General features: G+C 65.2%; 1 protein-coding gene across 2 annotated transcripts; it reads right to left on the bottom strand.

The window, feature by feature from the left end:
* Positions 1-355: 355 nt before the first annotated feature.
* LOC128817326 (septin-4-like) lies at positions 356-12,991 on the bottom strand. Of its 2 annotated transcripts, none has more exons than XM_053995756.1 (12): positions 12,900-12,991; positions 7,890-8,189; positions 7,571-7,664; positions 7,372-7,458; positions 6,493-6,616; positions 6,147-6,281; positions 5,951-6,068; positions 5,525-5,626; positions 5,045-5,141; positions 4,769-4,931; positions 2,422-2,521; positions 356-2,144 (listed from the first exon to the last, which is right to left on the bottom strand). In XM_053995756.1, exons 1-12 carry the CDS (start codon positions 12,900-12,902, stop codon positions 2,085-2,087), a joined length of 1,383 nt encoding a protein of 460 aa, XP_053851731.1. In that variant the 5' UTR covers positions 12,903-12,991; the 3' UTR covers positions 356-2,084. The 2 variants fall into 2 exon arrangements, with proteins under 2 accessions (XP_053851731.1, XP_053851730.1); XM_053995755.1 differs by lacking the exon at positions 12,900-12,991 and adding an exon at positions 9,877-9,946.
* Positions 12,992-17,222: the final 4,231 nt, after the last annotated feature.

Below are 17,222 nucleotides of genomic sequence, written 5' to 3'. Positions count from 1 at the left end.
CTCAGGCTCCGCCCTCCCCACTCCCTTCCCAGCCCCACACCAGCAGCACCCAGCACCCCAAGGCACATGAGAGGGGGAGACCCCTCCTTGTGCCCCCTTATCCCAGAGCTGGATCCCAAAGGGCTCTCCCACCATACCCCAAGCTGGGTGTCCCTGTGAGTGCACCACAAACCTCCCCCCTCCCCCGCCAGTATCCATTCTGAGCCTTTTCCAAAGGAACAGGAATTGGGATCAAAAGGCCACAGCGTGGGCCACCACCAGCCTCAGAATGTGGGTGCCCAGGGACAGGGGATGCCGAGGGCTGTGGGATGCCCAGGGTCATGGGGTGCCCCCATTTGGTGGAAGCCACAAGGGGTTGCAGACAAGCCAGGTCAGCTGTATTTATTGAGAACGGTTGTGGAGGGATAAAAATATTTCCACTACTCTATAAGAATTTATAAACCTATACTCTCTGATCCGTTAATAAACGCCTCTAGGACCATCATGCCAGGGGAGGGGCTTCTGTAAGAAAATAGCGAGATTAAAAAAAGGAAAGCGCTAAATATTCCCTGCAGGGCCCTGCCTGGAGGGGCCCTGCCCATGGGGGCCACGGGACCTCCGCGGGCACGGGGACACGGGGGGCACAGGCCGGGTGCTGCCCTGGCACCCCGACCCCTGGCCGGGCACAGCCCCCACCAGCCACGCCCCACCCGGGGGACCCTGGCTCAGGGGCCCTGATGGGGACAGGACACATCCCCACGCCAGCGAGCTCCCACCAATCCCACTGATCCCACCACCCCCCGTCCTGCCTGCATCCTCACCATCCCCTGTGGGCTTTCCCGGACCCAGGAGGGGTTTGGATCCATCTCCCCAGGAATGCTGCAAGAGACAGCCAGGGCTCACCCTGAGGACACACAGTGGGGCTTTGCAGGAAGCTGGGGACATCCTTGGGGACACAGGGACACTACACAGAGCCCTGCAGGGTGGTGACATGGCTGGGAACATCCCAGGGGGACACAGGGATGCAACATAGCTCTGTGGGAAAGCAACACAGATGGGGAAAGTCGGGGGGGGGGGGGGGGGGGACAAGCTGCAGTGCTCTGCAGGGCAGCAACACCAACCAGGACATGGTGGGGAACATGGGGACACCATGGGGGACATGGGGACACGCAGCAGTGCTTTGCTGGGAAGCAGCACAGATGGGGATATCCTTGGAGAGAACACAGGGCTGCTGTGCCAAGAAGCAGCAGGGACAAGGACATCCTGGGCACACAGGACACCACAGACAAGCAAGTGGCAGCCAGGGCCGAAATTCCAGCCAGGGCCGGTGCTGTTGCCATGGGGTGAGAGGTGCCACGGGCACAGGACACTCATTATTGCTTTACAGGGCCAACATCACGGTGGGCTGGGGGTGCCCAGCCTCTGATTTGGGGTTCAAGGGATTTTCCCTGGCGACATTGATTCCCCAGTGCTCTTTGTGCCACAGCCCTGCTGTCACTCAGTGGGGACAGGGTGAGGACACAGGGCTGGACACTGACAAGCTTCAGTCCCCCTGCACTGGTGCTGGCATGGAGCAGGATGGCGGCTGTCCCTCCATCCCCTCTGTCCCCTGTGGTCCCCAGGAGCTGCTGTCCCTCCATGCCAGCCAAGGCCAGGGGAACAGCCCGGTCCCCCACAGCAGCTGGGGCCTTTGAGGGGCTGGCAGCAGTGTCCACTTTTCCTCCTCCCTTAAGCCAGGGCCAAGCTGAGCATAAAGGTTGTAAGCAGGGAGCCCAGGGTGACACGGGGACAAGGGACATGCTGTGGGGACCAGGCTCCCCAAAGCTGTGGAGAAACAGGAAACCAAAGCTTGGGGGACCAAGCTGTGCCCAGTGAGTGGGGGGGAGTGGGGCAGGGGACCCTGGTCTGGGTGCCCGGTCACACGCTGTCCCCTCGTGTCCCCTCGCTGTCCCCTCGGGCGCTCGGTGGTTGGATAAGGCGATGCCGCAGCTTAAGGTGGTGGGTGGGTGTTGGTACCGAGTCTGGCAGCAGGGCCGGGCAGGTGGAGCGTGATGTAAACATTTCTGATCGGGGCCAGGGGGAGGAGGAGGAGGAGGAGGGATGGGCTAATGCGAGTCCTTCATCTGCTTCTGGATCTTCTGGAGCATCTCCTGCATCCGCCGCAGCTGGAAGGGAACAGAGCCAGGATCGTGGATGGTGCCAAGCCCCAGCCACGCTGCTCCCATGCAAATGGGGCTCGGGTTGAGCATCCCAGACAAACTGGGATCGCCAGCAGCTAGGGAGGGGGGAGCGGGGAACCCTTGGAAGCACCTCCAGACCTTGCTCGCTGGAGCAGCAGCCGCCAGGATGCTGCAGGAAGGGTGGGTCCTGATGGCTGTGCCATCGCTGGGACTGGAGGGAATGGGGATGGAGGTTTGGGTGCTCAGCCCGCCCCACACTCACCTCCTCATCCTTCTCCCGGATGAGCTTCTCCGTCTCCACGTCTGGCACCGGGGGGATCACGGGGATGGGGAAGTCTGTCCCGCTCTCCCGGGTCAGCTTGCTGTGGGCAGAGAGCGGAGGTGAGGGTGCTGCCCCAGCTCCCCAGGGGCATTCCCCCGCAGATGCCCCAACCCCTGCAGGTCCCCAGCAACCCCCCCCAGCCCCTGGGCCCCATGGCCACCATCAGAGTGGCTTTTTCCAGGCAAGGGAGATGTGAGCGGCCCCAGGCAGCCCCCAAACCTCAGCACCCCCAACCTGCCATGCACCAACCAAGGGGGGACCCAGGGACTTCCTCCACACCTTCCCATTCTGGGGAGAATCCCACTGGGTTGGGCTCTCCTGTGGGAGTATTTTCCCTGCTGCTTTAAAACATCAAAACCTCGGCATCTCCCCTCTGTGCCCTGGCCTCAGGATAGGCTCTCCAGGCACTCCACTGCCCTGCCAGCCCCAGGGATGCCCCACACCCTTTTCCCGAGCCTCTGCCCCCATTCAAGCCCATTCCTGCTGGAGAGAGCCTCGAGCATCCCTGAGGCCGCGCCACTGCGCAGGCCCCGGGCCAGCGCAGTCGATGGCTTCTGCCATGCCCGTGGCACTGGGGGGGACCAGCTCTCCCACCCGTCCCCGTGGATGCCACGTGCCACCCCAGCGGATGACAAGGCCGGGACACCAACAGCGGCTGGCAGGGTCACGCGTGCTGCCACGTGCCACCGCCACATGCCACCGCCTGCGCAGCCCCTCTGGGCAAAGGGGTGATGGACACGGGTGGGGCACGGGCACGACAGGCCATCCCTGTCCCGGGCAGGTCGGGCCATCCCTGTCTGGAACAGGACGGGCCATCCCTGTCTGGAACAGGACAGGCCATCCCTGTCTGGAACAGGACGGGCCATCCCTGCCCGCAGGGTCCCGCTGTGCCAGGGGCTGGGCCAGTGCCAGGGACGGGGGTTTGGCTGCCTCGGGAGCCGCTTTGGAAGGCGCTGCTGTTGTCTCGGCTTTGGCCGTGGGGGACGTGGGGAGCACGTGGAGCTCCTGCCGACCCTGGCAGCGACACGAAGCTGGAGCCGGGCACCAGCAATGGGGTGAGCAGCAAAGGCTCTCAGCACCCCAAAACCGCATCCCTGGGAGGGCAGCACAACGGGGGTACCTGTTCCTTGGGCAGCCTTGGGGGCTCAGCGCCACCAAACAGTGACACATCCCCCAAACCCAGGTGAGCCGGGGTGACACCACCAGCACACAGCATCCTTTGGCACCCCGAGGGCAGCTTGTGGGGGACACGAGAGGGTGGCCACAGGGCCAGAGTGGGTGGCCACAGGGCCAGCTCGCCCCGAGGGCAGCTGCCTGGGCCTTGCGCAGGCACAGAAGGACCAAGACAGCGTTGGGTACCAACAAGCACTTTTATAGAGGGGCCAGGGGGTGGCAGGGGGAGCAGGGCGAGGGCCAGTGGCCCCGGCCGGTCCCGGCTCAGTCCGCGGAGCAGTCCCCGCAGCACAGCCTCAGCACGGAGGGATGGCTCCTGCCCCGGGGCACACAGGGAGAGACACTCAGAGGTGCCTAGAGAGGCGCCTATAGCCACTGCCAGCCCCCCACAGCACAGCTCCAGTCCTCCAGGACCCACAGAGCCTCCACTCGCTCCCACACTGCTCTGACTCCCGGCTGGGGGGTCCCACCGGGGACCCTGCCTGTGGGGGCTCCCTCAGCATCTCGAGGTGGCTGATCCACGAGCAGAGCCCCAGTACTGGCTTTTGTTGTGCTCCTGCTCTGGTGCCGGAGCCTGCTAGGATGCAAGGGCCCCCTCCCTGTTGGAGCATCCACCCACAGCCAGCCCCAGGGGGATGCAGGATCCCCCTCGGTGTTGAAGTATCCCCCAAGACACACCCAGTCCAGAGGGGACACACAGTGCCCCTTGCTGCCAGAGCACACCCCTGGCCCCAGCCCCAGCCCTGGGGGCACATGGGGTCCCCCTCACTGCTGGCACATGCCCCTCAAACCAGCCCCAGCTCTGGGGAGATGCAGGGTCCCCCTTGCTACCCAAGCATCCCCCCAGCCACCCCGGGGCCACATGCTGCCCCTCAGTGCTGGAGCGTCTCAGCTAAGACAGACCCAGCCTCGGGGCATGCAGGGCCCTCTCACTGCTGGAGCAACCCCCCCAGGCACTCCCAGCCCAGGGACACAGGAGGGGCCCTTCACCACACCGGGGCTCCCCAGCACGGCCCCACGCACAGCCCCGATCTGTCGACACCGCCCTCGCAGTGCGTGGGGTGACCCCGAAGAGAGGAACCCCCAGCCCAGCCCGGCCCAGCCCAGCCCGTACTTGCGGTTCCGCTCCTTGACCACCATGCGGGTCATGCTCTGGATGCACTGCGTGCGGTAGTTCTCGTAGTGCGTCTCCCGCGTCACGTCCTTCAGGTCCTGCATGTGCGTCCTCACCAGCATCGTCCGCAGCTTCACGAAGTCGCAGTGGGACGGGTTCTCCACTGTGGGGGACGCGGGGTCAGGGGTCACAGCCTGTCCCAGCCCCGGGGCTGCGACGGGCACGCCATGTCCCTGTCCCCAAGGGCCAGAGGCCGCAGGGACGGCCCAGCGTTACCTTCCACAATGCCCCAGGGGTAGAGGCGCCCGCGGACGCGCCGGCCCTTGGCCTCCACCACTGTGTTGCTGCCGATGACGGCGAAGGGGATGCTCTCCTGCAAGGGCAGGGGGGGATCAGCAGGGCCCTGCCATGACCCCCCCCGCCAGGACCCGCATCCCTCCACGCGCCCTCCTCGGCTGTGTCCAGCACCCATTTGACAAGATGTTCCAAAGGCCCGGTTGTGGAGAGCCCCAGTGGGACAGCAGAGGTTGTGGCATGTGTTTCCCCACCCAAACCCCATCCCACCACGCTGCAGGTGTCACCCGTGGGATCTCGGTGACATGTCTGGGTAGTGAGATGTGTGCTGGTCCCTCCATGCTGGACCCAAAGTCCAGCTTGCGCAGCCCCAAAGAGACATGCAGGTACCCCGGGGTGACGTGTCCTCCCGGCCACAGGGCTCTGCCCCTCCAGTGATGGAGCTGGAGGAGCCAGACCCACCTTCAGTGCCTGGTCTTGCAGCTTGAACTCCTCATCCTCGTCCGAGTCGCACTCAGGGAATTGGTAGATGCGGATGCCGTAGTGATCAATCTCCTCCCGGATCTGGAGGCAAACAGCCCCCTGAGGGCAGGGCTCCGGCCTGGCCTCGGGAAAGGTGTGGGTGGCACCACACAGGGCCAATGGCACCCAAAAGCCTGGTCCCACCAGACCAGATGTCATGGATACCCCCCAGTCCTTCCAACCCCCAGCTGAGCCCTGGGCAGATGTGTTCTTGGGGGCCGTGGGGGCAACATGGTCCTCTACAGTGCTGGGAGCCTAGAAAATGCTCCAGGGCAAATTCCAGACAGGAGATGGATGGAGACCCCAGGGCAACTCCATGCCCAGGGACCTGCTGGGACAGCTCCCAGCTGACCCACCTCCCCTCACCTTGTTCTTCATGCGCTCCACCTCGGCAGGGGTCAGGGTGTCAGCCTTGGCCAGCACGGGCACGATGTTCACGCGCTGGTGCAGAGCTCTCATGAACTCCACGTCCAGGGGCCGGAGCCTGCGGGGGGAGCCTGGTGAGCCCCGTCCCACTGAGCCCCCGCCCCACGCCCGGCCGTGCGGGCAGGGCTGCCCGTACCCATGGCCAAAGGGTGAGATGAAGTAGATGCAGCAGTGCACTCGGTTGTCCTGGATGTTTTTCCGGTTGAGGCCGCTTTCGTCACGGAAATACTGCTCGAACTGCTGGTCAATGTAGTCGGCCACCGGCTTCCAGCTGCAGGGACAGCGAGGTGACACCGAGTCCTCTGTGACATCCCCCTGCTCTCTGTGGACCCCCAGCTCAATATCTCCATGGCTCAGCACCTAAGCCCAGTGAACCATGGGCATCGCACCCACTACGAGGTGTCCGCCCTGGGGAGACCCCCACCCGGTGGCACTCAGCATCCCACCCACCCTGGGGACAGTCCCCGCCCTGTGGCACTCACCACTCGGTGTTGTTGACAGCGTCCCCGAAGCCTGGCGTGTCCACGATGGTCAGGCGCAGCTTGACCCCCTTCTCCTCAATGTCCACCACGTGTTTGGTGATCTCCACCGTCTGCGTGATGCGCTCTGTAGGGAGGGACACATGTCACCAGGGGAGGCACCAAGTGTCATCCCCTACCCTGGGAGCTGGGTGACCTGGCTGGATCAGCCCTGACACATGCCATGCTCCGGCCTGGGAGAGGATGCTCCATAGTTCCACATCCCCATGGATGGGCACCCATCCCTTGGTGGCTGTGCCACTGCCACCCCAGGACCCCAGCTCAGGCAGCACAGGGGTCTGCTGGGGTTGGGCCTTGCTGCAGGAGCATTTCAGGTGACCCCACAGCTCCAGACTGCATGTGCCCCTTCACCCCAGGACCCTCCATGTCCCTGCGTCCCCAAGGATGCTGCATTGTATGTTTTGGCTTTCACTCCAAGCAACGGAAACAAATCAAACAAACCCCTCGAACTCCTGGGGATTTGGGCAAGTTTGGGCCATTTTAATTCAAAAACTGGCTGCAGCTGAACTGGCACTCTGCCCCAGGCCCTGACTGTCCCCAGCCTCCCAGAAATGCTGCGGCTCCAGCCAATACCCAACAAGCCAGGGCTTGTTTTTCCCGTGGAAATAAAGTCCCCGTGGGGGTCCCTATCCTGTGCAGGGGGCTCCCCACTGCCTCAGAGCGGTCCCCAGTGCCAGTGGGCAGCTGGCAACACAGCACATGTCGTTGCAGGGGAGCCTGGCTGGGCAGGGAGAGGGGCTGCAGCCCCCGGGAGCATCCCTGGGCTCTGCCACTGCCCAGGTCAACCAGGACACCCCTGTGGACGGTGACTGTCCCCCTGACCTTCAGCGTTGAGCAGCTTGCGGTCCCTGTACATGTCCGTCAGGAAGAGGCTGTTGACCAGGGTGGACTTGCCCAGCCCGGATTCCCCTGAGAAAGCAGGACAAAGATGAGGGAGGCAGCCAGGATCCCCCCTCCCCAGTGCAGGGTGTTTGGGATGCAGAGTGGGGTCAGCACCCCCAGGCTGGCTGGAGCCCCGTACCTGCCACCATGAGGGTGAAGTCAAAGCCCTTCTTCACAGACTTGCGATGCACCTGGTTGGGCAGCGTGGCAAAGCCCACGTACTCCTTGTCATCCTGCAGAGGGCAGAGGTGACATGGGACAGGGACACCACCAGCCCACCTCCTACCCTGAAAAGCCCCTGCTTCCCCCTACCCGCAAAGGGATTCCCAGGGTTGGAGTTCCGGGGGATGAGGCCATGCCTGCCCAAAGCCTTTGTGCTCACAAAATGGGAACATCCTCCATCCCGCAGCCCCTCGCCCCACATGTGTGTCCCCCCTCCCCACGGACACATCCTGCACCTCGGAGGAGTCATAGGGGTCCAGCTGTCCCCAGGGGCTCCGCGGACGGTTGGGGCTGGGGGGCGGGGGGGCGGCAATGTGCTGCTGGAAATCTGAGGGCCGGGAGCGGGAGAAAATCCTGGCGTCCCTCTCGTCACTGGCTTCGTCTGGGGGGACCCTGGCCACGCTGCCCAAGGGGTGGCCAGGCTCCCGCCGGCTCTCCGGGGCCTCCACCTTCCTGGAGCTGTCAGCTGGTGGGCAATCCCGCAGGAACTGGGTCAGCTCAGCTTCGTCCGAGTCCTCCTTCAGGAAACGTTTTATCTGGGGACCGAGGAGGAGGTGACACTGGTGGTGGCAGTGCCAGCCCGACGTGGCACCACCCAGCTCAGCCTCACAAGCCCCCAAGCCGCAGCAGCCAGACACATGCACCCTAAAAGTGGCAGGGATGGGAGGAGAGACGGAACACGGCCACCCCACGGGACCAGCCACCACCCTGGGGACAGCCACGGGTACAGCCATAGGGATGGCAGTGGGGACAGCCGTGGTCCCGTGCACCTCGGGCGCTTACGACTTGTGGCGTGGGGACGGCAGCCAGCTCCTGACACTCAGGGGGACAGGGGTAGGCACCTTCCCCCTGGGCGCCCCGCCGCTCCTCGGGGTCTTCTGGGGCAGCCAGGACCACCCCGCGCCCCGTGGCCTGCCAGGAGGACAGGGAGGGGGCCGGGAGGAGGCAGAGACACCAAGAAGAGATGAAGAGCCATTGGAGGGTGGCCTGAGTGGGGCTGCAGCCGGGGGAAGGTGGATAGCGGGCAGGGGTCCCCTGGTGCCCATGCCCCCCCGCCAACTGCGGGGCGTCAGCACAGGGGCCCGCGTCCCCGCAGTCCCAGGAGAAAACCAGGGCAGGGGACCCGGCCCAGAGACATGACCAGGAGCCCGACATCCCCCACCCCGGCTCTTCCCGTGGAGCGGAGCGTGGGCAGCGGGCGGGGGGCTGGGGGCACAGGCACAGCTGCCCCCGAGGGGCTGCCCGTGGGGTGGCGGGGCTGGGACGAGGGACGGGAACGCCGGCAGTGGGATGGCTCCACATCCTGTTTACAAGCGCTGGCGGGAGGAGATGCGTTCCCAAGGGCACGTCCGGCAGCGGCTCCCGTGGGACCAAGCCCTGCTGCCAGCAGGCACCAACGTCCCCCAAGGTCCCAAGGCAGCTGCCAGGCGACCCTAGCCCCAAACAAGAGTCACGCAGGGGCCGGGGGAGCCCGTGTCCCTGCGGGCTCCCAGTTGAGGGAGTGCCCCCCCAGACCGGGGCCTCAAGGCCAGATCCCTCCATGGGGACACGTGTCCTCCCCTACGCTTTGTCCCCGCTCGCTGGCGGGGCAGGCAGCGGTGCCGGCGGCAAGGCGAGATGCTCAGAATTAGCGGGCTGGAAACAAGGTCACGGCGCTGCCCGGGCTGAGCGCTCGCACGCCTGGCCCCGCTCCCGCTGCCCCGCGGCCACAGCACGGGGACCACGGGGCCAGGCTGGGGGGCAGCGGGTGGCCCCATGGGGGGGGGGGCTGTGGGACCCCCGTGCTCCCCTCTGCCCCAGCGGGTCCCGAGTGCTCGGTGGGTCTGTGTGACCGCAGCATCCTCTTCCTCCCCGCCCTTGACCTGGGGGGCCTCAGCGCCGGCCCCCAGCGCAGCCCGGCCGGGGACACTCGGGGATGGGAGGTGATGCCACCACCAGCGGGGAGCGCTTCCAGCCCTGCTGCCGCTCCATCCCTCGGGGCTCCAGCCCTTTGGGGCTCGCCCTCGTCTCCCACCCCCGGCGAAGCCGATGACTTCGGCAGTGCCGCGGCACCGAGGGTCGCGCCGCATCCTTGGGGGTTCTGCAGCAAGTGCGGCCCCTGGCAGGGCTGTCCCAGGGACGGAGGATCAGCTGTGGCACCTTCCTGCAGAACCGGGGTGGTCCGTGCCCCCCACCCCCTCTGCCCCCTCTCTCGCCCCGCCGGGACGGGCGCTGCCCCCGTACCTCTTGCCCAGGCTGCAGCTCGGGGCAGGTGGCCATGGCACAGCCAGCGTCGCCCGTAGCCAGCAGAAGATGCCGAGTGGCACCGGCTGCGGCGAGGGCTGGGGAGCAGCATTAGCATAACTCCACCCTGGGCAGGCCCCCCCCCGGGCGCCCGCGGCACCCAGGAGCCAGGCACAGCCCCTGCGAGGGGCACGGCAGGGGAGAGGGACCCCTGGGCACAGCCAAACCCAGCTCCTGCCCGGCTATGAAGGTTTCAAGGACCAGCTGTCATTGGCCAAGGGAGGTCCTGGGGGGGCTGCAGGACCACCAGCACCCCTGGGCTGAACACAAAGATTGGCTACAGCCCAGGAGGACACTCAGTCCTTGGGAACACCTCTGTCCCAGGACAAAACCCTAACCCTAACCCACTCCATCCTGGGACAAAGCTCCCTCTGTCCCAAGATAAAATTCCTCTCCATCCCAGTGCACACCACGTCCACTCCCACTGCCCATCTGGAGCAGCCCCGGCAGGGCTCCACGGCCGCTTTGAGGTCAGAAACCCAGTTTTCCCACACTTTTGCACCTGACACTTAAAGCTTCCCCACGTGGCTTCAAGCTCTTCCTCGAACTGGGCCTGGCTAGGAAGGACCAGCCCTGGCCCGGGAGAAGGAGGTACGCTGCCCACCACAGGAATCTCAGGGAGAAGCTCCAGCATTCCTGCCTCGACTTTGCCGGCTCATCCCTGGGAGGCGAAGGGTTAACAGTGCCCCAGGAGGAGCCGTGGGTGGCAGTCAGGATTCCCCAGCTGTCACTTCGGGGTCACCAGGGATGGTGATTCACCTTGATGCTTGTCGAGATGCATCAGAGCAGCTCAGGCGCGATCCAGGGTCGCTCGGCCACTTTCCCAGCGTCCCAGCCCGCACTCCCGGCAGGAGCAGGGATTTACGGCAGCGAGAGCCCGGGGCTGCGTCGGTGCCCCCGTAAGCAGATTACACACGCGGCTGAGTGCAAGCCGGCCTCACACCCCGGCTGTCAGCGGCCCCGCAGCTCCAGCGAGGGCCCGCACGCGCAGCCTCGTCCCCGCCTGTCACTCTGCATCGCACCGTCCCCGCGCGGTGACAGCCCGAGGGATGCGGCGCGGGGGCACACGGGGGCAGCGGGAAAAGCCTGACCTAAGAAAGCCACCGGCTACCCCTGAGCATCGTTCCACAGGTACCACATTCCCACGGGAGGTGTTTTCCCCGTCTGCTTCTGCAGGGAAAGGAAGGGAACATCCCGGCGAGGTGCTGTCCCTACCGCCAGGCTGACAGAGGCGGTCCCAAGCCCTCTAAAGGTGACACCCAGAACTCCACCCGCGGCACAGCCACGGTGTCACTATGACTGAGTATCCCAGGCACAAAAGCTCTCCCAAAGGCACGAACCCCGCGCAGGACAAGCCCCCAGAGAAAGCTCAGCGCTGCCAGGACCGGGCCAGCTCGCTCCCAGGGAGACAGGACCTCGGCTCTGCTTGCTCGGCCCCGCCTCTGGATGCAGGGGATGCTCCCGCTGCCCAATCAGGGTACCCCCAGCTCTGCCATCAGCAGCATTCCAGATGGGAAACTGAGTCTCCTGGCAGCTCCAAAAGGAGCAGGGTGCTGGGCATCCCAAGGATGGGGGGCAGGCTGTGGTGTGGGTCCCTGCTCTGGGCAGGGGGTCAGGCAGGTGAGCATTGGGGATGAGAGCCACAGCCCTTGGTGCAGCAGCTGCAGTCCCTCTCCTGCAGGGAATCCTCCAGCTTGAAGGGCCTGTGAACACCTGAGTGGAGAGCCCAGGATGGGACCATGGCTCCCTGCAAGCCAGGACATGACAGTGAGGCCTGTCCAGGCTGAAAAACAGGTGACATCTCAACACGTGGGGCTGGGCAAGATCTGACTCACTCAGAGCCAGGAGCAGAGACCAGGGGTGGGGGGACACACCAATGCTCCTCCAGGCCAGCTGGGGACTGCTCTGGGGACAGAGGGATGTGGCACTGGTGGCAGGGGCACCTGCTCTGCCTCTGTGGGTCCTTCTGGAGCACCTCCAGCCCCAGCTCACCCCCCGTGCACGGGCGAGGGAGCCCAGCTGCCCCCAGTCCCCAGCTGTGACTGCTGTCCCCCTGCGATGTTTCGGAGGCTGATGTGTGCATCCCACAGCCACAGTCTGGAGCCTGTCGGGAAGGCGCTCCGTTGCGACACGCTCCGCCAGCCGCCCTCCTCTCTGGTTTCACTGCATCCAGCTCCGGAGGAATGTGCCGGGCTGGTTCCCACGGCGGCTGCCGGGGCAGCGCGGCCGCAGCGCTCCCCACCAAGGCCGCTTGTCCCAGCGACCACAAGCCGGTGCCACGCGAGACACGGCCGCAGGCCTCCGTCCTCATCCCCACCCTGGACACAGCCCGAGGTCCCCGTGGAGACGTGGCCCGGCCGGACGGCTCCTGGGAACCGCGGCGCCACCGCGGAGGGGTAAGGCAGAACGGGAGATGCAGAACAAGCTCCCGCGGGCTGGGAATGGCAGCGGCGGCTCCGGACCTTGCCGGTGAGTACAGAGCTGGCTCCCTGCGTGTGACGGTCCCGGCCGAGGGCCCGGCCAGGCTGGCAGTGCCATCAGCGCCGCAGCGCGGGGACCTGCCAAGAACTGGGAACCGATGCTCGGCACGGAACCGCACCAGAGCGGCTCCCGCTGCCCACGCACGGACACCCATGAGGGGAGCGCAGGACGGGGTGACACGCAGGTGACGCTCCCGAGCGCTGCCCTCCCGGATGCCCTGGTAAGGGGCCCGTGGGCCCCCGCCTCCCCCGGGGCTGCCGCCCTCCGGGACCAGGCAGGTGCTGCCCCGGCGCCCGTGTCCCCCCCGCGCTCCGCTGCGGCACCGGCGGCCCTGGTCCGCTCCGCCCCCGCTCACCGTCACCTTCACGGAGGGCAGCGGGCTGCGGGAGCGGGCCCGGGCTGCGGGAGCGGGCCCGTGCCGCGGTGCGGGGCAGTGCGGGGCAGCCCGGCCCGGGCCGGTCCCACGTCTGCGCCGGCCTTACCATGGCTGCGGCGCCGGGCGCCGTCCGGGAGCGGCGGCTGCCGATGGGCACGGCCGGGCCCCGCGCGGATTAGCAGAAATAGCAGCGGCGGGGGCGGGGGCGGCCCCGGGGCGGGGCGGGCGGGGGGGCGGGCGGGGCGGCCGCTCAGCATCACCGGCAGCGGCACCGGGCACCGGCACCGGCATCGGCAACAGCGCCCGGCACCGCGCACTGCACACGGGTACAGGCAACAGCACCAGCGCCCGGCGTCGGCACCGGGACCGAGCAATAGGCACCGGGCACCAGGCACCAGGACCAGACACCGCACACCGGGCACTGGCACCACGCACTGGGCACCAGCACCGGGCACTGGGCATCAGCATCCAGCCTTGGCATTCGGCTCTGGCATCAATACCTGGCACCGGCACTGGGCACTCGCTTTGGCACCGTGCACCGGATCTGGCAGCACTCACCAGGCACCGGGAACTGCACTGTGGCACGAGGTGGTGGCACAGGGCAGCAGCACCAGGCACAGGGCTCCAGCATCAGCACTGGGGCACCAGCACCAGGAACAAGACACTGCAGCAGGGACAGGGCACCAGTACCAGGGACAGGCCACAGGCACCAGGTGCAGGGCACCAGTACCGGGTGCTGGGCATTGGCAGGGCCCAGTGCAGGCAGTGGGTACAAGGCCCCAGTACCAGTTAGTGGTGCAGGTGAGAGGGAATGGCCCCCATGACAGTGAGTGACCTCCTGGCAGTGTCACCAGCACCGGGCATTGCCCTGCAGGTACCAGGTACTGTGCAGGAGGCACTGGGCTCCACACCAGCCACTGGCTCTTGGGAACACTGGGCACCAGTTAGGGGGTGTTAGGTACTGGGAAAACACCCGGCACCACACATCCCACGTCACCTGCTGGCTACCAGGGACTGGCAACTGCACTGGGCAGGGGTCACCAAGTCCCAGTCTCCCAGTGTTCCCTCTGCAAAATCCCAGCCTGCCTCCCCCTCCCGAAGCCCTTCCCGGGGCTGCTGAGCCATCCTGCCCCTGGCTGGTGGGCTGGCAAAGGGACCCAGGCACCTGGCCGGCCGTGCCCCTCTCCCCATCCCCACTCCCATCCCACCTCAGGGATGGCAGCACCTTCCCGGGATGCCCCCGGCCCCGAGCCCATGTGAGTGGCAGTGGCACGTGGCTGTGTCCCCGTGTCCCTGAGGGCAGGGAGGATGCTGGCACCGCGGGCGGGGTTGCCCGGAGCGCTCGTGTTCCGGCCGTGAAAGGGGCCGGGGGAGCCTTGGCCACGGTGGCTGCTCCCCGTGGCGAGCAGCTGGCAGAGCTCAGCCCTCCCCAGATTTCAGTCTCCTGACCCAGCTGCTCCTCAGGACTCCCCACCTCAAATTCACTCCAAGCCAGGGAGCTGGTGAGGTCACATGCATTCCCAGCACATCCCTCTCATGAGCTTTTCCTCACTTGCCTCAGTTTCCCTGCCCATGAAAAAAACCAGTGGTAATTCCCCAGGAGGAAAAGACAGATCCAGGCCCAGTCAGGCTCTGACTGAAGCTGTGTGACTCCACAGGGACTATCTCAGCTTTGTCCCCAACCTTGTCACTGCCTGGAATCTCTTTCCCTCGGATGTTATAGATCCAGGCTGTGTCCAGATGGCTCTACATTCCCTTTATTCCCATAAATAACCATCACAGGCTCAACACAGCCTCAGAGAGCACCGGTGGCCACCTCGACCCTGTATTCAAGGGGTCCAGGCAGGGATCCTGCTCTCCCAGCACCTCATCTTGGCCGGCTGGGGGGTCCAAACAGGGGCAGGTAGGGGCAGGCAGGGGCAGGCAGGTGAGGATGGCTGTTTACATCCCTAATCCCCACAGCCAGCGCTTTCCTCCAGGATTACCGGGGATTAGGGGCTCGGGGGCTCCAGGAGCTGAGCCTGGGCTCTCCCTGCCCTTCAAGGAGCAGCGCTGAGCCCCGCGGGGGTGGGAGGGCACTGCCGGGATGAGTTCTCAGGCCGGCACTGCTGGGATGAGCTCGGTGTTCTCGACCTGGCCAGCTGGCACAGCCCGGAGCAATCACCCGCTTGCCACGGCCTTGCTCCGGTAGCCCAGTGCCCATCGAGGCCGGGGAGCTGCAACCTGGGCTTTACACAGAGCATTAAAAGCTGAAGGGATCAGCTGTAGAGCGGGAGGGGACACAGGGGCTGCATGTTCCTGTCTGGGAGATGACGCCAAGGGGAGCGATGGTGACGCCCAGGGAGGGCGGCACAGCTGGAGAGGTCCCCAAGGTCCCTGAGGCACCCCGGGGTCCCTCGGGCCGGCAGCAGCAGCGATCCTAGGTCCCGGCCCGGCTGGGAAGTCTCAGCTCGCTACCGGGACCCGGAGCTCTATAATTACCATGGGAGGCTGAGTTATTTTGGGAAGCGGCTTTGCTGCTGCCAAAGCTTTTATTCCTCCAAACCAAAACAAGATGGAAAGAGCCCAGCCCAGGATGCTGCATCCGGCGGGCATGGGGAGCTTAACCTCCTCGCTGCCTGCACCGGGGCTGCCGGCTCCCCCTGCCCGCACCGGCATCACCCAGCACTGCCTGGGGCTTGGGCTGCCCTGGAGGGTTCAAAGGAGGGTCGGGGGGTGAAGACTTGGGGTCATGGAGACCTGGTGTCAGCCAGGCATGGGATGGGGCTGGGGTCAGTCCCATCCTCATCTGCTGGCAGGTCCACATGCTCGGATGCTTCCCCGCATCTGCCGTGAGAACCTCTATTTTTAGCTCTTTCTCTTGTACCGGGTCCCATCTGGGGGCCTTCCCAGGCCGCTGGCTGGGCCGAGGAATACCATGTGCAGGGAGTGGAGCACCTCACTGCAGTGACACATCTCACGGGTCACTGGGATGCCCCAAGGGTCCATCCCCAAAGCCACTGAGCAGAGGCAGAAGTTCTGATCTCCCCTCTCCAAAGCAGCCAAACAGACTCCAAGCTAGGAATAGACTCATTTTTCCCACTGTGGAGAGGACGAGCAACATCAGGCACCCTACGGTGCTCCCCAAGATCTGCTCCACCACAGGGATGAGGTGGGTTGGGGGGCGGGTCTGTGCTCAGGGTGGACCCTGAAAACTTGGGATGTAACTCCTGCCTTTTGGCCTCTTACCCATGGTCTGAGCCCAGAAGGGCTGCCCATGCCTGGGCTGCTCCCTGTGCTTGAGTCTTGTAGGGCAGTCAATAGCCCCCAAACCCATGGTCTGGGGTCCCCCAAACCCAACCCCACATGCCAGGGTCCCACAGGTCCCCAAACCCATGCACAGGGGTTCCCTAGATGCACATGCCAGGGTCCCACAGCTCCCCAAACCCACACACTAGGGTCTCCCCATCCTTGGGCTGTCTCTGCAGGGAGCTCCTGCTCAGAGTAGGGGGGCCTGGGGGTTCTAAGGGCCCACATTCCCCAAGTCCGGGTAGTGCCAGCCCCTTGGAGGGGTTTGGACATGGGATGTGCTCTAAAGGATGGTGTCACAGCAGTGGGGAAGGTATCACAGCCATCCGAACCCATGAGCCCATGTGGTCCCACCCTGGCCCTGCCCACACAAGGCTCCCTTCCCTCCTTGGACTGAACCTTCCCACAGCTTGTCACGTGTCACCAGCTCCCAAATCCCTCCCAAAGGACTCATCAGTCAATGCTGCCCATCCCTGATCCTGCCTGGCACTGGGCAATCCAGGAGCACCCATCACTTACCTCTCCTCTGGAGCCCCACTGCCAAGGGGCTGTGCTGCAGCTGGGGCAGGACAGCAGTGGGACTGAGGAGAAGCCATTTTTCCCATCAGAAGCAGCTGAAGCTTTCAGGTACCACCAGCTGTCCCCTCCCAGGTGCCTGTGTCCCCACAGGACCAGCAGCTGGCTTAGGGATGGGCCCCACATGCTGGCAGAGAGGGGCAGGATGGCAGAACCACATTCCCAGGGCTGTGTTTATAAATGCCGTGTTTATATAGACCTTACAAAAACTGCTGGCAAATGAGGTGGGAACTGTTTCCCATGGGATTTTCTTGCCTGGATTTGGCCAGCCTCACCTGTCAGGGACCAGAGGACACTGGAGGGGGGGACAGGAGCTACAGTGACAGCCCTTCCTCCCATGCCCATATCCCACAGACCACTCCAGCTACGGGGGAAATTGAGGCAGACAGGTACTGACCCCCCACCACTGGCCTCGGAGCTCCACTAGGGTTTTGGGTGTCTGATGTTCCTCATAGAGTCACCAGTTCCTGGTGACATGTGTGACCCAAGGACATGGCTCCTATCCCAGCCCAGGTTGCACAGGGGAGGTGTGACAGTGACACCAAATTGTGGAGGGAGGGCTCAG

This window comes from Vidua macroura, chromosome 20 (genome assembly GCF_024509145.1).
Source record: "Vidua macroura isolate BioBank_ID:100142 chromosome 20, ASM2450914v1, whole genome shotgun sequence".
Lineage (NCBI taxonomy): Eukaryota > Metazoa > Chordata > Aves > Passeriformes > Viduidae > Vidua > Vidua macroura.
This window is presented reverse-complemented; position numbering and strand designations above follow the sequence as displayed.

What these genes read in the sequence shown, in the direction of transcription:
- LOC128817326 (XM_053995755.1), bottom strand. Translation starts at nt 9,912, where the DNA reads ATGGCCACCTGCCCCGAGCTGCAGCCTGGGCAAGAG. An exon ending in ACCCCTATGACTCCTCCGAG is followed by an intron (nt 7,665 to 7,889) that starts GTGCAGGATGTG and finishes TGCCCTCTGCAG; the next exon opens with GATGACAAGGAGTACGTGGG. An exon ending in TGGAGCGCATGAAGAACAAG is followed by an intron (nt 5,627 to 5,950) that starts GTGAGGGGAGGT and finishes GTTTGCCTCCAG; the next exon opens with ATCCGGGAGGAGATTGATCA.